The sequence below is a fragment of the Anomaloglossus baeobatrachus genome, chromosome 2 (genome assembly GCF_048569485.1).
Source record: "Anomaloglossus baeobatrachus isolate aAnoBae1 chromosome 2, aAnoBae1.hap1, whole genome shotgun sequence".
Classification (NCBI taxonomy): domain Eukaryota; kingdom Metazoa; phylum Chordata; class Amphibia; order Anura; family Aromobatidae; genus Anomaloglossus; species Anomaloglossus baeobatrachus.
In genome coordinates this window covers 97092897-97110289 of record NC_134354.1, presented here as the reverse complement: position 1 = coordinate 97110289, position 17393 = coordinate 97092897, and the positions used below count along the sequence as shown (strand labels likewise).

At 48.5% G+C, this 17393-nt stretch overlaps 2 protein-coding genes across 11 annotated transcripts in view; one reads left to right on the top strand and one right to left on the bottom strand.

Annotated features, from left to right (window-relative positions):
* The window catches only part of NCOR1 (nuclear receptor corepressor 1), a 320571-nt gene extending 319363 nt beyond the window's left edge, over window positions 1–1208 (bottom strand). For 5 of the 10 annotated variants that reach the window (XM_075335193.1, XM_075335198.1, XM_075335199.1 and 2 more), the window contains exon 1: window positions 430–1207. The gene's annotated coding sequence lies outside the window, so the exon portion shown is untranslated. Of the gene's footprint in view, window positions 1–429 lie in introns of all 10 variants that reach the window. The other 5 variants (XM_075335195.1, XM_075335194.1, XM_075335201.1 and 2 more) reach the window with 4 other exon arrangements.
* Window positions 1209–10850: 9642 nt separating this feature from the next.
* The window catches only part of PIGL (phosphatidylinositol glycan anchor biosynthesis class L), a 227776-nt gene continuing 221233 nt past the window's right edge, over window positions 10851–17393 (top strand). The window contains exons 1-2 of the mRNA XM_075335204.1: window positions 10851–11096; window positions 16401–16500. Of these exons, the coding sequence (XP_075191319.1) occupies window positions 10853–11096; window positions 16401–16500 (344 nt within the window). The 5' untranslated portion in view covers window positions 10851–10852. The remainder of the gene's footprint in view (window positions 11097–16400; window positions 16501–17393) is intronic.

Below are 17393 nucleotides of genomic sequence, written 5' to 3'. Positions count from 1 at the left end.
GAGATGCCTCTGGCTGGAGGGGGCTGTGGGGTCTCCAGACTCCCCCACACACACTGTGTGGAGACATAGGACGTTCCCAGACAGCGGATCTGCGGCCCCCGCGCTGGGCACAGACGGGACAAGCACCAGTGGCCGCAGAGTCCGGGGACCCAACACAAAGATAAATTCTGTATGTTTTAATTTTGGCAAGTTTTGTAGTGGGAAGTGTCAGGTTTCCTTGGAGTTGCAGGGTGACAGACACTCATCACACCCAGCTTTCCCAGACTCCTGAACGGCCAGGATGGAACATATATGTGTCCTACACAACAATGCAGAGCTGCCTATTGTCTTCTGTTATCAGCCGGTGTGCGGAGCCGATCTCCCGGTGCCCTCCACACAAGGCCGCAGACCCGCCGGCCCCCACTCCAGGCCCAGCCTCCTCTCACTCACCGTCTGCATTTCCGTCCTCAGCCGATGTCAGCCGGGCAGGACGCGGATTGTGTCCGCCATCTTGTGCGCCCCCCCGTCTCCTCCTCCTCCTCCTGCCGGTCACCACCTCCCCGGGAGCAGTCGGCGCTCAGGCCCGGGCTCACTGCGGCCCGTAGATCATGTCCGGAGAGGTCCCTGTGTCCCCGGATGGGGTGTGCGCGGCGGCTGCAGCGATCAGATCACTCCGCCTCCTCCTCGGACACGGCGGCTTCACACGGTCCTGACAGGACGCTGTATGGGACCGGAGCCAAGCGGATCCGGGAGAGAAGACCCGCCGGGATTTCGTGTCTCACAATGACTTCTAACCGGGAATGAGCCGCGCGGCCGGAGCCCCGGATCCAGAGAGGTTACCAGACCCGGGAGACGGCACGAGCTCAGCACACAGCTGCCAGGACCTGCGGAGCCGCGCGACGGGCGGACGGGGCGTGTCCGGGGGCGGGGCCTCACCTACATGTTACATGTGTGACGGCCGTACGTCTGCGTGAGGTCTGTGTGTACAGGAACCCGGCGGCCTCTGTGCGTGCGTCCTTGTGTGTGCGGGGACCAGCGGCCTCTGTGTGTAGGAACCCGGCGGCCTCTGTGCGTGCGTCCTTGTGTGTGCGGGGACCAGCGGCCTCTGTGCGTGCGTCCTTGTGTGCGGGGACCAGCGGCCTCTCTGTGTGTAGGAAGTAGGAACCCTGCGGTCTCTGTGCGTACACGAATGCAGCGGCCTGTGTTCGTGCAGGGACTCAGCGGCCTCTGTGCCTGCGTCCTGTGTGTACGGGACCAGCGGCCTATGCGCCTCCTATTTCCAACAGTCCCATAGACAATGAATGGAGCTGAGTTTGAGCATGTGCACTTCATTCAAGACAAGGCTGCGCAGGTTTCCCAGTTCTAAAAACCTGATCGATAGGAATCCCAGTTATAAGACCCAATAGGTCAGTAAGTTATCCCCTATCCTTTGCATAGGACTTAGCTTATTATATTGGAAAAACCCTTAGGCCAGAATCACACTTGTGAGAGACTCGCGCTAGTCTCGCATCGCATCACCCGGCATGGCCGCACACTCTCCAGACAGGAGCGGGATGGCAGCATGTATTTCTATGCAGCTGAGAAGCTCCTGTCCGGAGAGCATCAGGCCGTGCGGGGTGATGCGATGCGAGACTTGCGCGAGTCTCTCACAAGTGTGACTCCAGCCTTAAAGGAAACCTGTCAGCTCAGATAATGCCATTTCCCTGCAGATATGGAGTTAATCTGCAGGTTAATAGCGTTATAAAGGTGCCATGACACTGTTTCTAAAAGGATAGCACCTGGGAGAAAATGAACTTTATTCCTCGCGGGATCTGCCGACTTTCAGTTATGCAGGTGTTAGCATGTCACCTGTAAGCACACCCGGCAGTGACGCCCTGTCAACAAAGCAGAAAAGAAGCCACCTCTCTGTAGATGGGACGTCAGCAAAAGCCGCTGAATCGCCTGCTGGTCACCAGGCACAACAGGCAGGTAGTTGGTAACTACCTGCCTGTTGATTTTTATGCATAGTAAAATGAAAAATAACGTGTCGGGTAACGTTTTTAACCCAATATCAGCAGGACGATAGCATGTGTAAGGCCTCTTTCACATGTCCGTGAAAATCACGCACGTTTTTCACGGACGTGTCAAAGGCGCGTATTCTCCATGTACCGTGTTTATGGCACAACGTGTGGTATCCGTGATAACACACGGAGAACGGGAACTTTCTGCTTACCTGTCCCTGGCGTTGCTGTCCGTGGTGCTGATCTGCGGCCTCCCGTCCTGCCGACTCCCTGCTGCTGCTGCTTCTGACCCACAGTGGCGTGAATATGCAATGAGCGGGGGTCGGAAGCAAGTGCCAGCAGCGGCAGGGACAGCAGCGCTGGAGAAGGTGAGTATAGAAATTCTTTTTATTTCACAGACACGTGTGTTTTCTCCGGTGCGTGTCACACGGATCACATCTGTGCGGTCCATGTGACACCCGTGATGCTGGAGAAAAACGAACATGTCTACGTGTGGAGCACACAGGCACATGTATGCTCCACACGCACACACGGTCCATGACAAAACACGCACGTGTGCGCAGCCTATTGATTTTAATGGGTCTACGTGTGCCAGTGGCTCCGGCACGTGAGGAAACAGACCAAACACGTACCGGAGACGCGGACGTGTGAAGGGGGCCTAAATGATTATCATCAAAAAAATAAGAGAATCCTGACCTGCTAAAAGCAAAACATGACAGACCTGATCAGCCATGTAGATTCCAACATGTATATGCAGCAATACACACAGAAGATTACAGCCAGACTATTATATCCATAGTGAAAGAGTCATCATCCTGAGTTTAGGGACCAGCCTACTAAGCAATTCTAGGATCTAATTACACCTAACAAAATTGTTTCAAAAATGTTTTAAAAGTGCTCAACTTTACACAGAACATACAGTATACAACTATATACCACAATGGTCTCGTACTGTTACTACAGCATACAATAGTATTTCCTGTGTCATGGTAACTATTGTACAACTTCAGTATACAAAGCCACAGACAGTGCTGTCCTTTGACCCCTGCCTATGGCTGAAAGAGCTGGCCCGTCAGTGTGCACATCTAATTGGTAAAATGCAAGTGAAGCTGTTCTGTTTGTGGGTGTGGACCTACTGTGCCACAGCACCAAGTCACCCTTGACAGGCGTAACTAAGAGACTACTTCTTCACTAGCGCCTCTGATGGTGAGGATAGGTTTGTGCTGGAAGGCAGCCGCCAGATGCTACTCCAGGGGATATCCCAGCACTGCGGCAGCTGAACCTCAGGGATTTAGGATGCAGGGACGAACTCAGGTGCAGACTGGACAGCTGGTGCATATTAGACGACTGGTTCAGACTGGTGCCGAGGATTCCTCAGGTGTAGCAGGTACAGCGGGTACCACAAGTTCAGGTAGGTACTAGATTGCAGGTACAGGGAACGGGACATGACAACTAGCAGCATGTCACTAGCAATAAGACCACGTTGCTCAGGCACCTTCCGTAGGGGGAGGATGCCTTAAGCACCTAGTGCATCTCGGCCATAGGCTGAGAGGCACTTCCCGGTTAGAGTACTCTTATCCTTAAGAGCAGGGACGTGCACGCTCCCTAATCACGCTCCCAGGAGACCTGTGCAGCATATGCAGGCCCCAGGAACTGACAGGAGGGATGGAAGCAGATGCAACTACTGAGCAGCCAGGAGGATGAGTCTCCCGGTATCCCTGACAGAAGTAGGAAGTGAGACTGCTGGACGCAGTCCAAAAACCAGGAAGGATCCAGACGTCTCTTATCCGCATGCGTTTTCATCTGTATGGAGGACCACTCCAGAGAGACCTTGGTTTTTGCCCAGATTTTGGAGAAACTCTTGAGAGCATCAGCCGCAGCGTTGCTGGAGGTGGTAGCCACAGGAAAAGAAATATTCGGTTGCTGTCCATATATAATATAGAATGGAGAGTTAGCAGAGGAGCCACTCACTGGATTGTTACAGGAGAACTCAGCCCAAGGTAGAAGTTCGACCCAATCGTAGTGTGCATTGACGAAGTGCCGCAGCAATTTTGTCAAAATATAGTTGACCCACTCCACTTGACCATTGGACTGAGGATGGTAGGCAGACGAGAAGTCCAAGGTCATATTCAGCAATTTAGGGGTGCTTCACACACAGCGAGCTCGCTGCCGAGATCGCTGCTGAGTCACGCTTTTTGTGACGCAGCAGTGACCTCATTAGCGATCTCGCTGTGTGTGACAATGAGCAGCGATCTGGCCCCTGCTGCGAGATCGCTGCTCGTTACACACAGCCCTGGTTCGTTTTCTTCAAAGCCGCTCTCCTGCTGTGACACACAGATCGCTGTGTGTGACAGCAAGAGAGCGACAAATGAAGCGAGCAGGGAGCAGGAGCCGGCGTCTGACAGCTGAGGTAAGCTGTATCCAAGATAAACATCGGGTAACCAAGGTGGTTACCCGATATTTACCTTAGTTACCAGCCTCTGCAGCTCTCACGCTGCCAGTGCCGGCTCCGGCTCTCTGCACATGTAGCTGCTGTACACATCGGGTTAATTAACCCGATGTGTACAGCAGCTAGGAGAGCAAGGAGCCAGCGCTAAGCAGTGTGCGCGGCTCCCTGCTCTCTGCACATGTAGCTGCATTACACATCGGGTTAATTAACCCGATGTGTACTGTAGCTAGGAGAGCAAGGAGCCAGCGCTCAGTGTGCGCGGCTCCCTGCTCCCTGCTCACACTGGTAACTAATGTAAACATCGGGTAACCATACCCGATGTTTACCTTAGTTACCAGTCTCCGCAGCTTCCAGACGGCGGCTCCGTGCAAGCGCAGCGTCGCTTGCACGTCGCTGCTGGCTGGGGGCTGTTCACTGGTCGCTGGTGAGATCTGCCTGTTTGACAGCTCACCAGCGACCATGTAGCGATGCAGCAGCGATCCTGACCAGGTCAGATCGCTGGTCGGATCGCTGCTGCATCGCTAAGTGTGAAGGTACCCTTACAGGAGGCCCTTCAGAATCTGGATGTGAACTAGACGCCTTTTATCAGACACAATGTTGGGGGTAGATTATGCAGGGGGAACACTTGCTGGAAGAAATGCTCAGTGAGCAGAGGGAAGACCGGGCAAAGAAGTGAAGTAGGCCATTTTGAAGAATCTGTCCACTATGACCCCCAGATGATGGAGCAAATAGAAGACACCGGCAGGTCAGTGATGAACTTTATAAAGATGTGCTGCCAAGTGGTGGAATGCACAGGTAGAGGTATTAGCCACCCAGAGGGAACCTTCTTAGGGATCTTATAAGCGAGCACATGAAGGGCAGGCTGAAACAAAGTTCACAATGTCCTTGCGCAGAGTTGGCCACCAGTAATGCCACAAGATGAGAAGAGTCAGCTTCTTATGCCCGGCATGACCTGCAAGCTTCGAGGATTGACTCCACTGCAGCACCAGCTTTTTTGTTTCTGCGCCAAGTCTTTTTGGGTGGTACCAGAGATAAGCTTACTGGAGCTACCGTGAGCATTTTGGAGGGCTCCATGATGTGTTGATGCTGCTCCTCTTGGTTGGCAGGTAAAAAATCCCTGGAGAGTGCATCCGCCTTGACGTTATTTTGAGACGTTCAGTCGCCAGAAAATGGAGAACAAAGTTGAAGCGGACGAAGAACAGCAACCACCGGGCTTGGTGTGGATTGCAGGTAGGTCAAAATCTTGTGATCGGTGTTGATGACAATGGGATGCACTGCCCCCTTCAATAGGTACCACCACTCCTTCAGAGCCATCTTAATCACCAACAATTCTCAGTTGCCAATCAAGTAGTTGTGCTCAGGAGCAGAAAATGCCTTGGAAAATAAGCTGCAGTCACCATTCAACAGGTAGCAGATTTCTGCGTGAACCAGCCCCACATGAAGAATCATCCAATTTTAAGAACTGTTTGTTGATTTCCGGTCTGTGCAGCGCTGGGGCTGATGAAATGGCCTGCTAAAGGGAGATAAACACACTCTCAACCTCAGGAGTTCACATCCTAGGATTCACCACCCTGCAGGTCAAGATGAACTGGCGGTAGTAATTGGCAAAGCCCAAGAACCACTGATAGAACGAGACCATTTCAGTACCACTGACACCATCTCCGGATTCATCTTCAAACTGTTGTCGGAGATTATGTAGCCCATGAAGGGAAGGGAAGTCAGTTCGAAGACACACTTCTTGAAATTGGCTTACAGACAATTCTCCCTCAGCGTCTTCAAAACCTACAGAACATTTCTCCTGTGTGTTGACAAGTCAGGTGTAATGCTCGCGGCCGATGAAGAGACAGTGGGTGGGATTAGTGAACCCACTGCATCATAGGGGGGACCCTGGCTTACCCCTTAGAGGGAGAGGCATAAAGCACCCATCGCAAGGCAGATGCCAGGTACCACTGCCAGGGCAGTGACTGGGACTGTGGCAGTTGATTCTCCGGACAGGTGACGGACTAAGGAATAGCAGGGTACAGGTGAGGTAACTGAGGCATGTTGGACAGGCAGGTACGGACTGGAATGGTGGGCACGGCAGAGATAGACAGGTATGGGAAGGCAGATCCTGGAGATGGACATAGGGATAACAGAGCAGGAGCTCAGGACCTGACAACTAGCTAGGTAGCAGACTGACTGACTAACTAGAGGCGTTGTGCAGGCACCTCCCCTAATGGGAGTATGAATTAAATACACTCTGCCTCTCAGCCATAGGCTGAACGGCATTTCCTGGAAATAGCATGCCGGCCCTTTAAGAATAGGGCCGATGTGCACGCGTGCATCTTAGGCTATGTGCCCACGGGTGATCGCACCTGCGTATGTATCCGCAGGTACGGCCGCAGGCTTCCCGCAGCTGCCCACCGGCATCCGCAGCTATTTTTAGCTGCGGGATTCCAGCGATATAGCAGCGGTAAACCTGCGGACTTTCATGCAAATTACCTGCGGATGTCCCGGCCTTTATCTCCATAGCGGAGGGCCGGGATTTCCGCAGGTAATTCCGCATGAATAATTGACATGCAGTTACGTGCGGCTGCGGGACATCCGCAGAATATTCCGCAGCCGCACTTTCCGCAACGTGGACACAGACACTCCCCATGTCCCATAGGATAACATGGGGAGTGTCTGTACATGCTAAAACCTGCGGATTTATCTGGAAAATCCAGAAAAGTCCGCAGATTTTCCGCGGCAAAATCCGCAGAAACAAGCTCCCGTGGGCACATGCCCTTAGGTGCACTCCTTGGCGGGAGAACAGACTCAACTTCCTTGCCATTGTTTTTTTCGCCCTCAGTGCCAACCATTCGGACACTGCCGGCGGTTCTCCCCAGGTTCCTACTCCCTTCGTTCACTGTTAATCAGTCGCCACTATGTGTTTTCTGTAAAGCTCAGCAGCATTTCATATGGTAGTAACAGGCTCAGGTTCATTCTGTAATTCAGAGATCATGAATTAAGGTACCTTCACACTTAGCGATGCAGCAGCGATCCGACCAGCGATCTGACCTGGTCAGGATCGCTGCTGCATCGCTACATGGTCGCTGGTGAGCTGTCAAACAGGCAGATCTCACCAGCGACCAGTGAACAGCCCCCAGCCAGCAGCGACGTGCAAGCGACGCTGCGCTTGCACGGAGCTGCCGTCTGGAAGCTGCGGAGACTGGTAACTAAGGTAAACATCGGGTATGGTTACCCGATGTTTACATTAGTTACCAGCGCACAGCTGTGTGTGCAGGGAGCAGGGAGCCGCGCACACTGAGCGCTGGCTCCTTGCTCTCCTACCATAGCTACAGTACACATCGGGTTAATTAACCCGATGTGTAATGCAGCTACATGTTCAGAGAGCAGGGAGCCGCGCACACTGCTTAGCGCTGGCTCCTTGCTCTCCTAGCTACAGTACACATCGTGTTAATTAACCCGATGTGTAATGCAGCTACATGTTCAGAGAGCAGGGAGCCGCGCACACTGCTTAGCGCTGGCTCCTTGCTCTCCTAGCTGCTGTACACATCGGGTTAATTAACCCGATGTGTACAGCAGCTACATGTGCAGAGAGCCGGAGCCGGCAGCACAGGCAGCGTGAGAGCTGCAGAGGCTCGTAACTAAGGTAAATATCGGGTAACCACCTTGGTTACCCGATGTTTATCTTGGATACAGCTTACCTCAGCTGTCAGATGCCGGCTCCTGCTCGCTTCATTTGTCGCTCTCTCGCTGTCACACACAGCGATCTGTGTGTCACAGCGGGAGAGCGGCTTTGAAGAAAACGAACCAGGGCTGTGTGTAACGAGCAGCGATCTCGCAGCAGGGGCCAGATCGCTGCTCATTGTCACACACAGCGAGATCGCTAATGAGGTCACTGCTGCGTCACAAAAAGCGTGACTCAGCAGCGATCTCGGCAGCGAGCTCGCTGTGTGTGAAGCACCCCTTAGGCTCTGTTCAAGGCCCCTTGCTTATATAGTGGTGCTGGCCCATTTTTTGCCTTTCACACATCCAGCAATCATCTGATGACAAAAAAGTTCTGTAAACAACTTTTTTGACCATTTTTAAAAAAAATTGATTTCTGCCCATTCCGTTTTTTTAACATTAGAGTCTAAGGAGAATGGATCTCTTAACAGATTGCTATTTATCTTCCATTTGAAACTGATCCAGTAAGAAAAAAAATGGATCCTTTTATAAATGCAAGACAAATGGCTGGCTAAATAGCAATAAATTAACGGATCCCGGCACCCAATGCACCTGGGCAAGTGTCGGGGCCCTGGACATCCGGGGGGGCTACTTGCCTTCATCAGTTCTGCGGCCCCCGGGCCGATTTCCAGGAGCCGCAGTGCTCTGCAGGAAAGTGCAGCTGCTGGCACACAGTCCACAGCGTTCGCTGTGTGCTCCTGGTCTGTCGTTCATCTGTGGGCGGAGCTACTGCGCGGTGTTCTCCAGTCGTACAGATGAAGAGGAGCCGTAGGGCCAGCCAGCGAAAACCAGCACAGTGCTGCCGTCCGTCGCTGTGTGGGCCACCTCTCCACTGTGACCTGAGCGGTATGTTCCACACACACCCCACCCCACCTTCCGATCTGTATATGCCCTCCCCCACGAGCTATATGTACTGGCCCCCCACAGAGCAGTGTGGGCACATGTCTCAGCTGCTCCCACCATAAGCTACAACCCTTGTATAAAAAGGAGATAACTAAAACAGTATGTGTGCAGCAAAGCTGTGTGTATGTGTGTGTGCAGCAGAGCTGTATATATGTGTGTGCAGCAGAGCTGTGTGCGTGCAGCAGGGCTGTGTGTGCGTGCAGCAGAGCTGTGTGTATGCGTGTGTGAAGCAGAGATGTGTGTGCAGCAGAGCTGTGTATGTATGTGTGCAGCAAAGCTGTGTATGTATGTGTGCAGCAGAGCTGTGTGTGTGAATTGAGTTGTGTGTATGTGCAGCAGAGCTATGTGTATACAGTATGTACTCTTTGGGCAGCAGATCTGTGTGTATGTATACAGCAGTGATTTGTGTATAGTAGTGTGCGTAAAGGCAGCAGACCTGTGTGTTTTTCTGTGTCTGTACATCTGCAGCAGAGATGTGTGCAACAGGGCTATCAGGGTGCATGTGTACAGCAGAGCTGTGTGTATACAGTATGTACTCTGGGCAGAAGAGTTCTGTGTAGTAGTGCAGTGTGCATGAAGGCAGCAGAGCTGTGTGTGTGTGTGTGTGTGTGTGTTTGTGTCTGTACATATGTAGCAGAGATGTGTGCAACAGTGCTATCAGGGTGCAAGTGTGCAGCACAGCTGTGTGAATACAGTATGTACTCTTTGGGCTGCAGAGTGTTTGTATACAGCAGTGCTTTGTAGTAGTGCAGTGTGCATGAAGGCAGCAGAGCTGTGTGTGTGTGTGTGTTTGTGTCTGTACATATGTAGCAGAGATGTGTGCAACAGTGCTATCAGGGTGTGTGTGTGTGTATGTGCAGGTGCAGCAGAGCTGTGAGTGTGTATCCATGCATCAGAGCTGTGCGTGTGCCCCCCCCCATGTGCGGCTCCCAGAGCTATATGTGCAGTCCCGCAGAGCACTATGCCCACCCCAGTAATGTGTATGCCCCCAGAGCTGTTTGCCACTCCAGTAACATATATGCCCCCTGCCTCTCCTGTGATATATATTGTAGCCCTCAGCCCCTCCTGTGATGTATATACAGCAGTGTCAGTGTGCACACTGTCTGTTAGTAACAGCCATTATGCAGCAGTCGCATGCCCAGGAGGAGCTGGATGGAGACAAGCGGGGGAGGTGAGTGAGGCTGCTGCCGGCTTCCCCATATTAATAATACCTCTAATGTGTCTGTATGTATGTTGTGTATCTCTATATGTCAGTGTATACGACTCTGTATATTTGTTTATAGGTATTTTTCTGAATTTCTCTTTAAATATGTACTGTATATGTACGTATGCCTGTATGTGTAGGTATCAGTGTATGTGCGTGTGGATGGGGCCCACTGAGACTCTTTTGCCCGGGGCCCCCAAAAACCCGGAGCCGGCCCTGGCTGTAAAAATCAAATCTTTCTAAACGAAGGAAAGTGTCTGCAAAACGTTTTTTTTTCCAACAGATCACTGCAGGATCCATTAGGGATGATTACAGCCCTGAATGATAAGTTCACTTTAATTTGCATTTTTTAGTCACATTGTGCCAGTGAAGTGCCTCATAAGAAAGGTGAGACTAAGTGGTGGATTTTGCATAATATTCTTATTACTTTTAATATAAAGGTGTAAATTTGTACAGGAGGTGACAATAGTGCGGTCAGAACTGTCAGCCTTCCTCACAGCCTACACAAGGCAAGTAATGGAGCGTTGTGCAGTGAGGCGAGTTACTGCGCATGCGCTGATGGCGGAACCTTGCTGTTCTGCGTTAGTTTCCCGTCGGAGCGCTGATATGCACGCACCCTCTTCCGCGATGTTGTCAGTCGCCGCTGTGGTGGCGGCGCTCGCTGTGCTGTCGTGGGTGTGCAGCAGGTGGCGGGACGCTGTTTCCGGCCAGTCAGCGGCTCTGCTGCCAGGTGTCCGGGCTCCGCTGCTGCTCATCGCCCACCCAGATGACGAGTGCATGTTTTTTGCCCCCACTATCCTGGGTCTGTTGCAGGGACAGCGCCCCCTCTCTGTGCTCTGCTGCTCCACAGGTATGGACGCTGGTGGAGCCGGGCACCTGACCGCGCTGTACGAATAGTTTAACCCTTCACCCTTCATACATACCCGACCATATAAGGAAAAAGTGTCCTTGTTTTGTGCATAGCAACCAATCAGAGTTCAGCTTTCATTGATTCTTACTAGATTGGAAAATGAAAGACGAGATCTGATTGGTTACTGAAGATGATCCATGTTGTTAAGTGTTAGTGTATCATAGCAAGGAAATGTACAAACATCAACAATAAAAGTAGCTTTAGGTTTGATGACATTTTTTTTTTTCATTATTTTGTAAGGTCATATTCACAAGTAGCAGTGAATCTGTCACCAGGTTTTTCCACCCTCATCTGAGAGCAGCATAATGTAGAGACAGAGACCCGGATTCCAGCGATGTATCACTTACTGAGCTATTTGCTGCCATTTTTATAAAATCACTTTCTCTGCAGTTATACAGAGCTTATGAGTATGCTGGACTACCTGCAGCATGTGAAGTAGTCCTCTGATGATAATTTACTGCTGAATAACAGTGATTTTATCAAAACTACACTAAGCAGCTCAGTAAGTGACACATCACTGGAATCAGGATCTTTGTCTCCACATTATGCTGCTTTCAGGTTAGGTGGCAAAAATCTGGTGACAGATTCCCTTTAAGACTTCTAGAAATCTGTACAGAAATATCTATATTCACATGTATGGGGCAAATCTTAGAAAAATGTTAGCACGTTTACCACTTGTGAATATGCACAAAAGGTGTCCATAAACCTACTCTGGTCGGCTAAAATCTAGTTTAGTTCGGCCATCTAATGTCCCTTCTGACTCCTATACACGTGTGCTGTAGCTTCGGTCTCTATTCCTGCTGGCCGCCCCATGCACAGATCTATGGTGTGTGGAGCCATACTTGTGTTCTGAACATCTACAATATAGTGGGTCAGGGATGGAGAATGGAAGATTCCTGATCCTTCTATCCCCTGACATCATCTATTAGGAGGCTCCATGGTTTGGCCATCTTTTGCTTCACAGTGTCTGGGGGCTTTAGACATTCTTTAAGCTATTGTTTTTTCACTTACATATCCTAACTACGCTTTTCAAAATTAGAATACACAGCCGTTATAATTTACGGGGCTATTCACATGTCCGAGGGGGTTTTCTTGAGGGGGGCGGCACATCAGAGTCACAGATCAAATTCAACCTGAGTATATGGTGAGGGGTTTTTTTTTTACCTAAGTATTTGTAGCCAAATCCAGGAGTGGGTGATAAGGCCGGAGTCACTATTGCAAGAGACTCGCATCACATCACCCAGCATGGCCACGCACTCTCCTGACAGGAGCGGATCGGCTGAATGTATTTCTATGCAGCTGAGACACTCCTGTCCGGAGAGTGTGCGGCCATGACAGGTGATGCTCTGCAAGACTCGCGCAAATCTCTCGCAAGTGTGACTCCGGCCTAAATGTAGAAGTGGTGCTGTGTTTTTCCTCTGATTATTCCACTCCTGATTTGGCTACAAATGCTGGGGTAAAAAAACCTCCCCAAATACTAAACATGTGCCCGTGGCCTAAAGGTGCTTTTCAGTGTGCTGATTTCTGCCCGTCAATGCATTTATCGACCACATACTAATCATTTGGCATGCATTTATCGGCCAGTTTACATGAGCCATATGAAGTGAAAGCTGCACACCAAATTCAGAGAAATATGAACAAGCATAACTGCTTTATAATACATAAGGAATGAAAAATACAACTAGCCATATAAAAAATTGAAATGTGACATTGCATAACTGCTGAGGCTTATTTGAAAAAAAGAGATAATTAGCTAATGTATTGATCAATTCATTACTGCCCCATAACCACTTCACAGTAATCTCTTTATTCATAAATAAGAGATTACCGTGAAGTTGGTAATGGGGCAGTAATGAATTGATCAATACATTAGCTAATTATCTCTTTTTTCAAATAAGCCTCAGCAGTTATGCAATGTCACATTTCAATTTTTTATATGGCTAGTTGTATTTTTCATTCCTTATGTATTATAAAGCAGTTATGCTTGTTCATATTTCTCTGAATTTGGTGTGCAGCTTTCACTTCATATAGATTGTGTATATTTTGGCTAGCACCCTGTTTACATTTACAATGGTGTTCCAGCAGTCTTTTTGATAATTTACATGAGCCGACAAAGAGTGGTGGAGACAATGATCATTGCTACCGTTTTTCCCCATATGGTGTCATATAATTGGCAGCACATTGTGTACATGGTCGATCTGCTGCCACCATTGTTTCATTCACACTTAATTTTTTTGCATACGAGAAAAATCACTAATTTTCATCCGTGTTTTAGTTCAGATTTTTATTCAGATTTTTTCATCAGTGAAGTTAGGCTGCTTTCACACTACGTTTTTTTAACATGCGTCATGAACGTTTTTTTAACGCAAAAACGGATCCAGTGCAAATGCGTTTTCATTTCAATGCATTTGCAATGGACTCGCGTTAACATGCGTTCACCTGCGTTTGCGTGCGTTATAGTGAGGATCCAGCGACTTGCAGTTTTTTAACTTTTTTCAAAAATTCTACTTGTAGCGTTTTTGAGCTGCGTTCAAATACTGCAAATTGCTGGATCCTGACTATACCACATGCAAACGTATGTGAACGCTGGCATGCTGATAGACAGGATCCTGCTTGCTCTACTGAGCATGCCCAGCAACCAGCCTGGTGTGATCAGTCTCTCTGTCCCCCTCCCTCTCTCCCCCGCCTGAGAGCTGCGGAGGCTCGTAACCAAGGTAAACATCGGGTAACTTGCTTGGATAACCGATGTTTACCTTGGTTACGTGTGCAGGGAGCCCGGCTCCTAGCAGCTGCAGACGCTCGTAACGAAGGTAAATATCGGGAATCCAAGCAAGTTACCCGATGTTTACCTTGGTTACCGGCTCCCAGTCTCACGTTCAGTTCCCCTCACTCCCGATCACATGACTCCAATGCCCGCCCATAAACTTCAAGTGACAGGATCCTGCAAAATAACACATGCGTTTGCATGCGTTTTTCTCTGCAAAAACAGGATCTGCTTTTGCAGCAAAAAAAGTTCATGACGCATGCTAAAAAAACGTAGTGTGAAAGCAGCCTTACTGAGCAGTGTCCTGCTATACAAAAACTTTTTTGTTGGCAAAGCTTCTGTCTGCTACATAAAAAATGGACGATACATGGATTGCACACAGATGGCATCCGAGTGCTCCCGGTGATTTTCACAGACCCATAGTTTCATAATCGGACTCCGATCCAAAACAGACGTGTGTCCATGATTTTTTTGCAGACACTGTTCTAAAAAAAAACAAAAAAACAGACGTAAATAATCCTATAGACTATAATGCATGTTTTGTCCATGAAAATCCCCAGATGCACAAACATAGATGAAAACGGACATCAGAAAGAAACCTAACAATGATTCTTTTCTCATGAATGAGCTTATCACCCAACAAACAGGCATTTTGGTGATTCAGCCGGGTTATGCAGGCCGGTAATCGAGAACAAGCCATCCTACAAACACTTGTTCTTCATGATCAACTTGGAGAAATACAGTTTAAGGTTCCATTCACTTCTGCATCTTATTTTTAAAGGGAATCTTTTAGCAGGTTTCTGGCACCTAATCTGAGAACAGCAAAATGTGGCTACTTGCTCTAGTTGTGATAAAATCAGTTTTATCAGCAGGAAATTATCACTAGAGGACTAGTAAACCTGCCGCCATGTTATCCTCTATATTCATGCTCTTTGCGTAATCCCTACAATTGATGGCCGCTTTCTGGCTATGCATAAGCTGCCAATCAGTGGTGTGAGAGGGGTTATACAGAGATCAGCATTCAGAGAACTGCTAGATCGGGAACAGATACAACAGTGAGTTTATCCAAAGCATGCAGCACAGTAAGTGACACATCACTGGAATCAGGCTCTCTGTCTTTTCAACATGGTGCTCACAGATGGGACAGCAGAAACCTGGTGACTATAATGGAAGATACAGAATGTGCTGGACTCATCGGGTTCTATCATTTTGGCTACAAGAATGGCCTTGATTGCTGCTCTTTTTGTGTCCTCGCGTGCGGGAAACCTTGACAAGATTCTGAATTCAGATATGAAGCTTTAGAATTTCAGATTCTTATGAAAGTACTGGTCAGAAGCAGTCACCTTCATGTGCCTGTAGAGGGGTATTGCTGGAATTAAATGTTCTCCCCTTTTGAAGATAGGATAATGGAAAAGTTACTGATTACTAGGCCCTCAGTGATCGTGAGAATGGTGCTCTGCAGAGCCCCATCATGGGTGGAGCAGAGATGCACATGCTCGACCATGGGGCCATTCATTGGTTGTGGGAGGGACGGATATAGCGAAGCACGATACTCGTCCTTTTCAGGAAGTCCCACAATGGGGTGATGGTTGAGCATGGGCATCTCCAATTTAGGATGGGGCTCTGCAGTGCCAGGTCTCGGAAATATTCTGGGTCCCAGCGGTCGGACCCCCAGCAGCCAGCAACTTATCCCCTACAGTTTACTATAGATAGAGAATGACTTTTCATTCCTGGTAGTAACATTTTACTGAATTGTTTCCTTTTGTAATGTAGATTTGTTTATAGGTTGTGTTCACACATGACTTTATACTTGAAATGTTTTCATCTGCATGTCTCTGTGTATAGAAGAGCCCTTCATGTAGATGATCATCAAGGCTGCCATGAATTAGACCCAAACTGATCAAATACTGATGGCCCATCCTGTGGATACACCCTCAATATTAGACTCCAGACAGCCCCTTATATAATAATATTAATATTCATTTATATAGTGCTATTTATTCCACAACGCTTTACATACATCAGCAACACTGTCCCCATTGGAGCTCACAATCTAAGTTCCTATCTGTATGTCTTTGGAGTGTGGGAGGAAACAGGAGAACCTGGAGGAAACCCACGCAAACACAGGGAGAACATACAAACTCCTTGCAGATGTTGTTCTTGGTGGAAAATGAACCCAGGACCCCAGCGCTGCAAGACTACAGTGCTAACCACTGAGCCATCATGCCGCCCATATAGATTGTATGAGATTAGTTTATATGATCTTGCCTTGTTTGAGTGGGTTCCCTCTGGACTCTCCGGTTTCTTCCCACACTCCAAAGATATACTGATACAGAATTTAGATTGTGAGCCCCAATGGGGACAGTGATGATCATAATCTGAGCTGGAGAAACAATGGCGAGTAAAATAAATTATAAAAAAGATTGTGCTTATAATGCTCTTTTACTACAATCTTTTTTTATCTTTTTTATAATCCATAGGAAATTACTACAATCAAGGGGAGACTCGTAAGAAAGAATTGCTTCAGAGCTGTGCCACTTTAGGAATCGCTCCTTCCAATGTAACACTTATTGACCACAGGTAGGACGCACAATGCCAGTGCACTTTTGAGATTTGTTGTCAGTCTTCTAGCAGATGATAGCCGTGCCGGTACAATAATAGGTATGTACAGTAACACTGGCCAAATAGAGGAGAGAAACCGTCAGTCGAACCTTCTCTTTGGCATCGCCAACACCAGATTTTTGAGAAAACCATACTTTTCATTGAGGTCATTTAATATACAGGTGAACAGTGTCCTCCAGAGCAGAACTCTATCGTCCTCTATCGCCAATCTATGGCTGCCCTTTTACTTATCAAAAAAATATCAGCGTTCGGGTAGTACAGAGAGCTCAAACTAATTTTTCACCGTCAGAGGATCTGCGGAGAGTTGTGGGATCCGGCTCTTACACAAAACTGAAATTTAAGCCGAATTTTGCTAGAAAGTCGTGTTCTTTGTAGGGTCACTTATGAGCACTTTTGACAATAGCTTACATTTAGTAAAATCACCAGTCTGGGTCTGTTCACTCTTTTTACATAAGCAGGCAGCCCTGGATTAGCAATAGGAACTCTACAAGGCTCGTTCACACAAGTGTATGCAAAATAGTTCATACGGAAAAAAAAGGAAAACTTTTCATCCATATACAATTCATCAATTTTTTATATCTGTATGGCACCGGGTTTTTACTTGAACAATTGAATCAATAATAAAAGGCATAATACAGTTTTCTCTGTTAATAATTGCTCTGGATCCGTTAAAAACTGATGACATATGGATGGTAAGGCTATGTGCGCACGTTCCGTTCTGTCCCTGCAGAAATTTCTGCAGCGATTTGAACAGCACATGTGCGCTTCAAATCGCTGCAGAAATAAAAAAAAAAAAAAAAAGCCGATTCCATGCGCTCTGAGTGCAGCCCCTCCCATAGACAGAGCGGGGG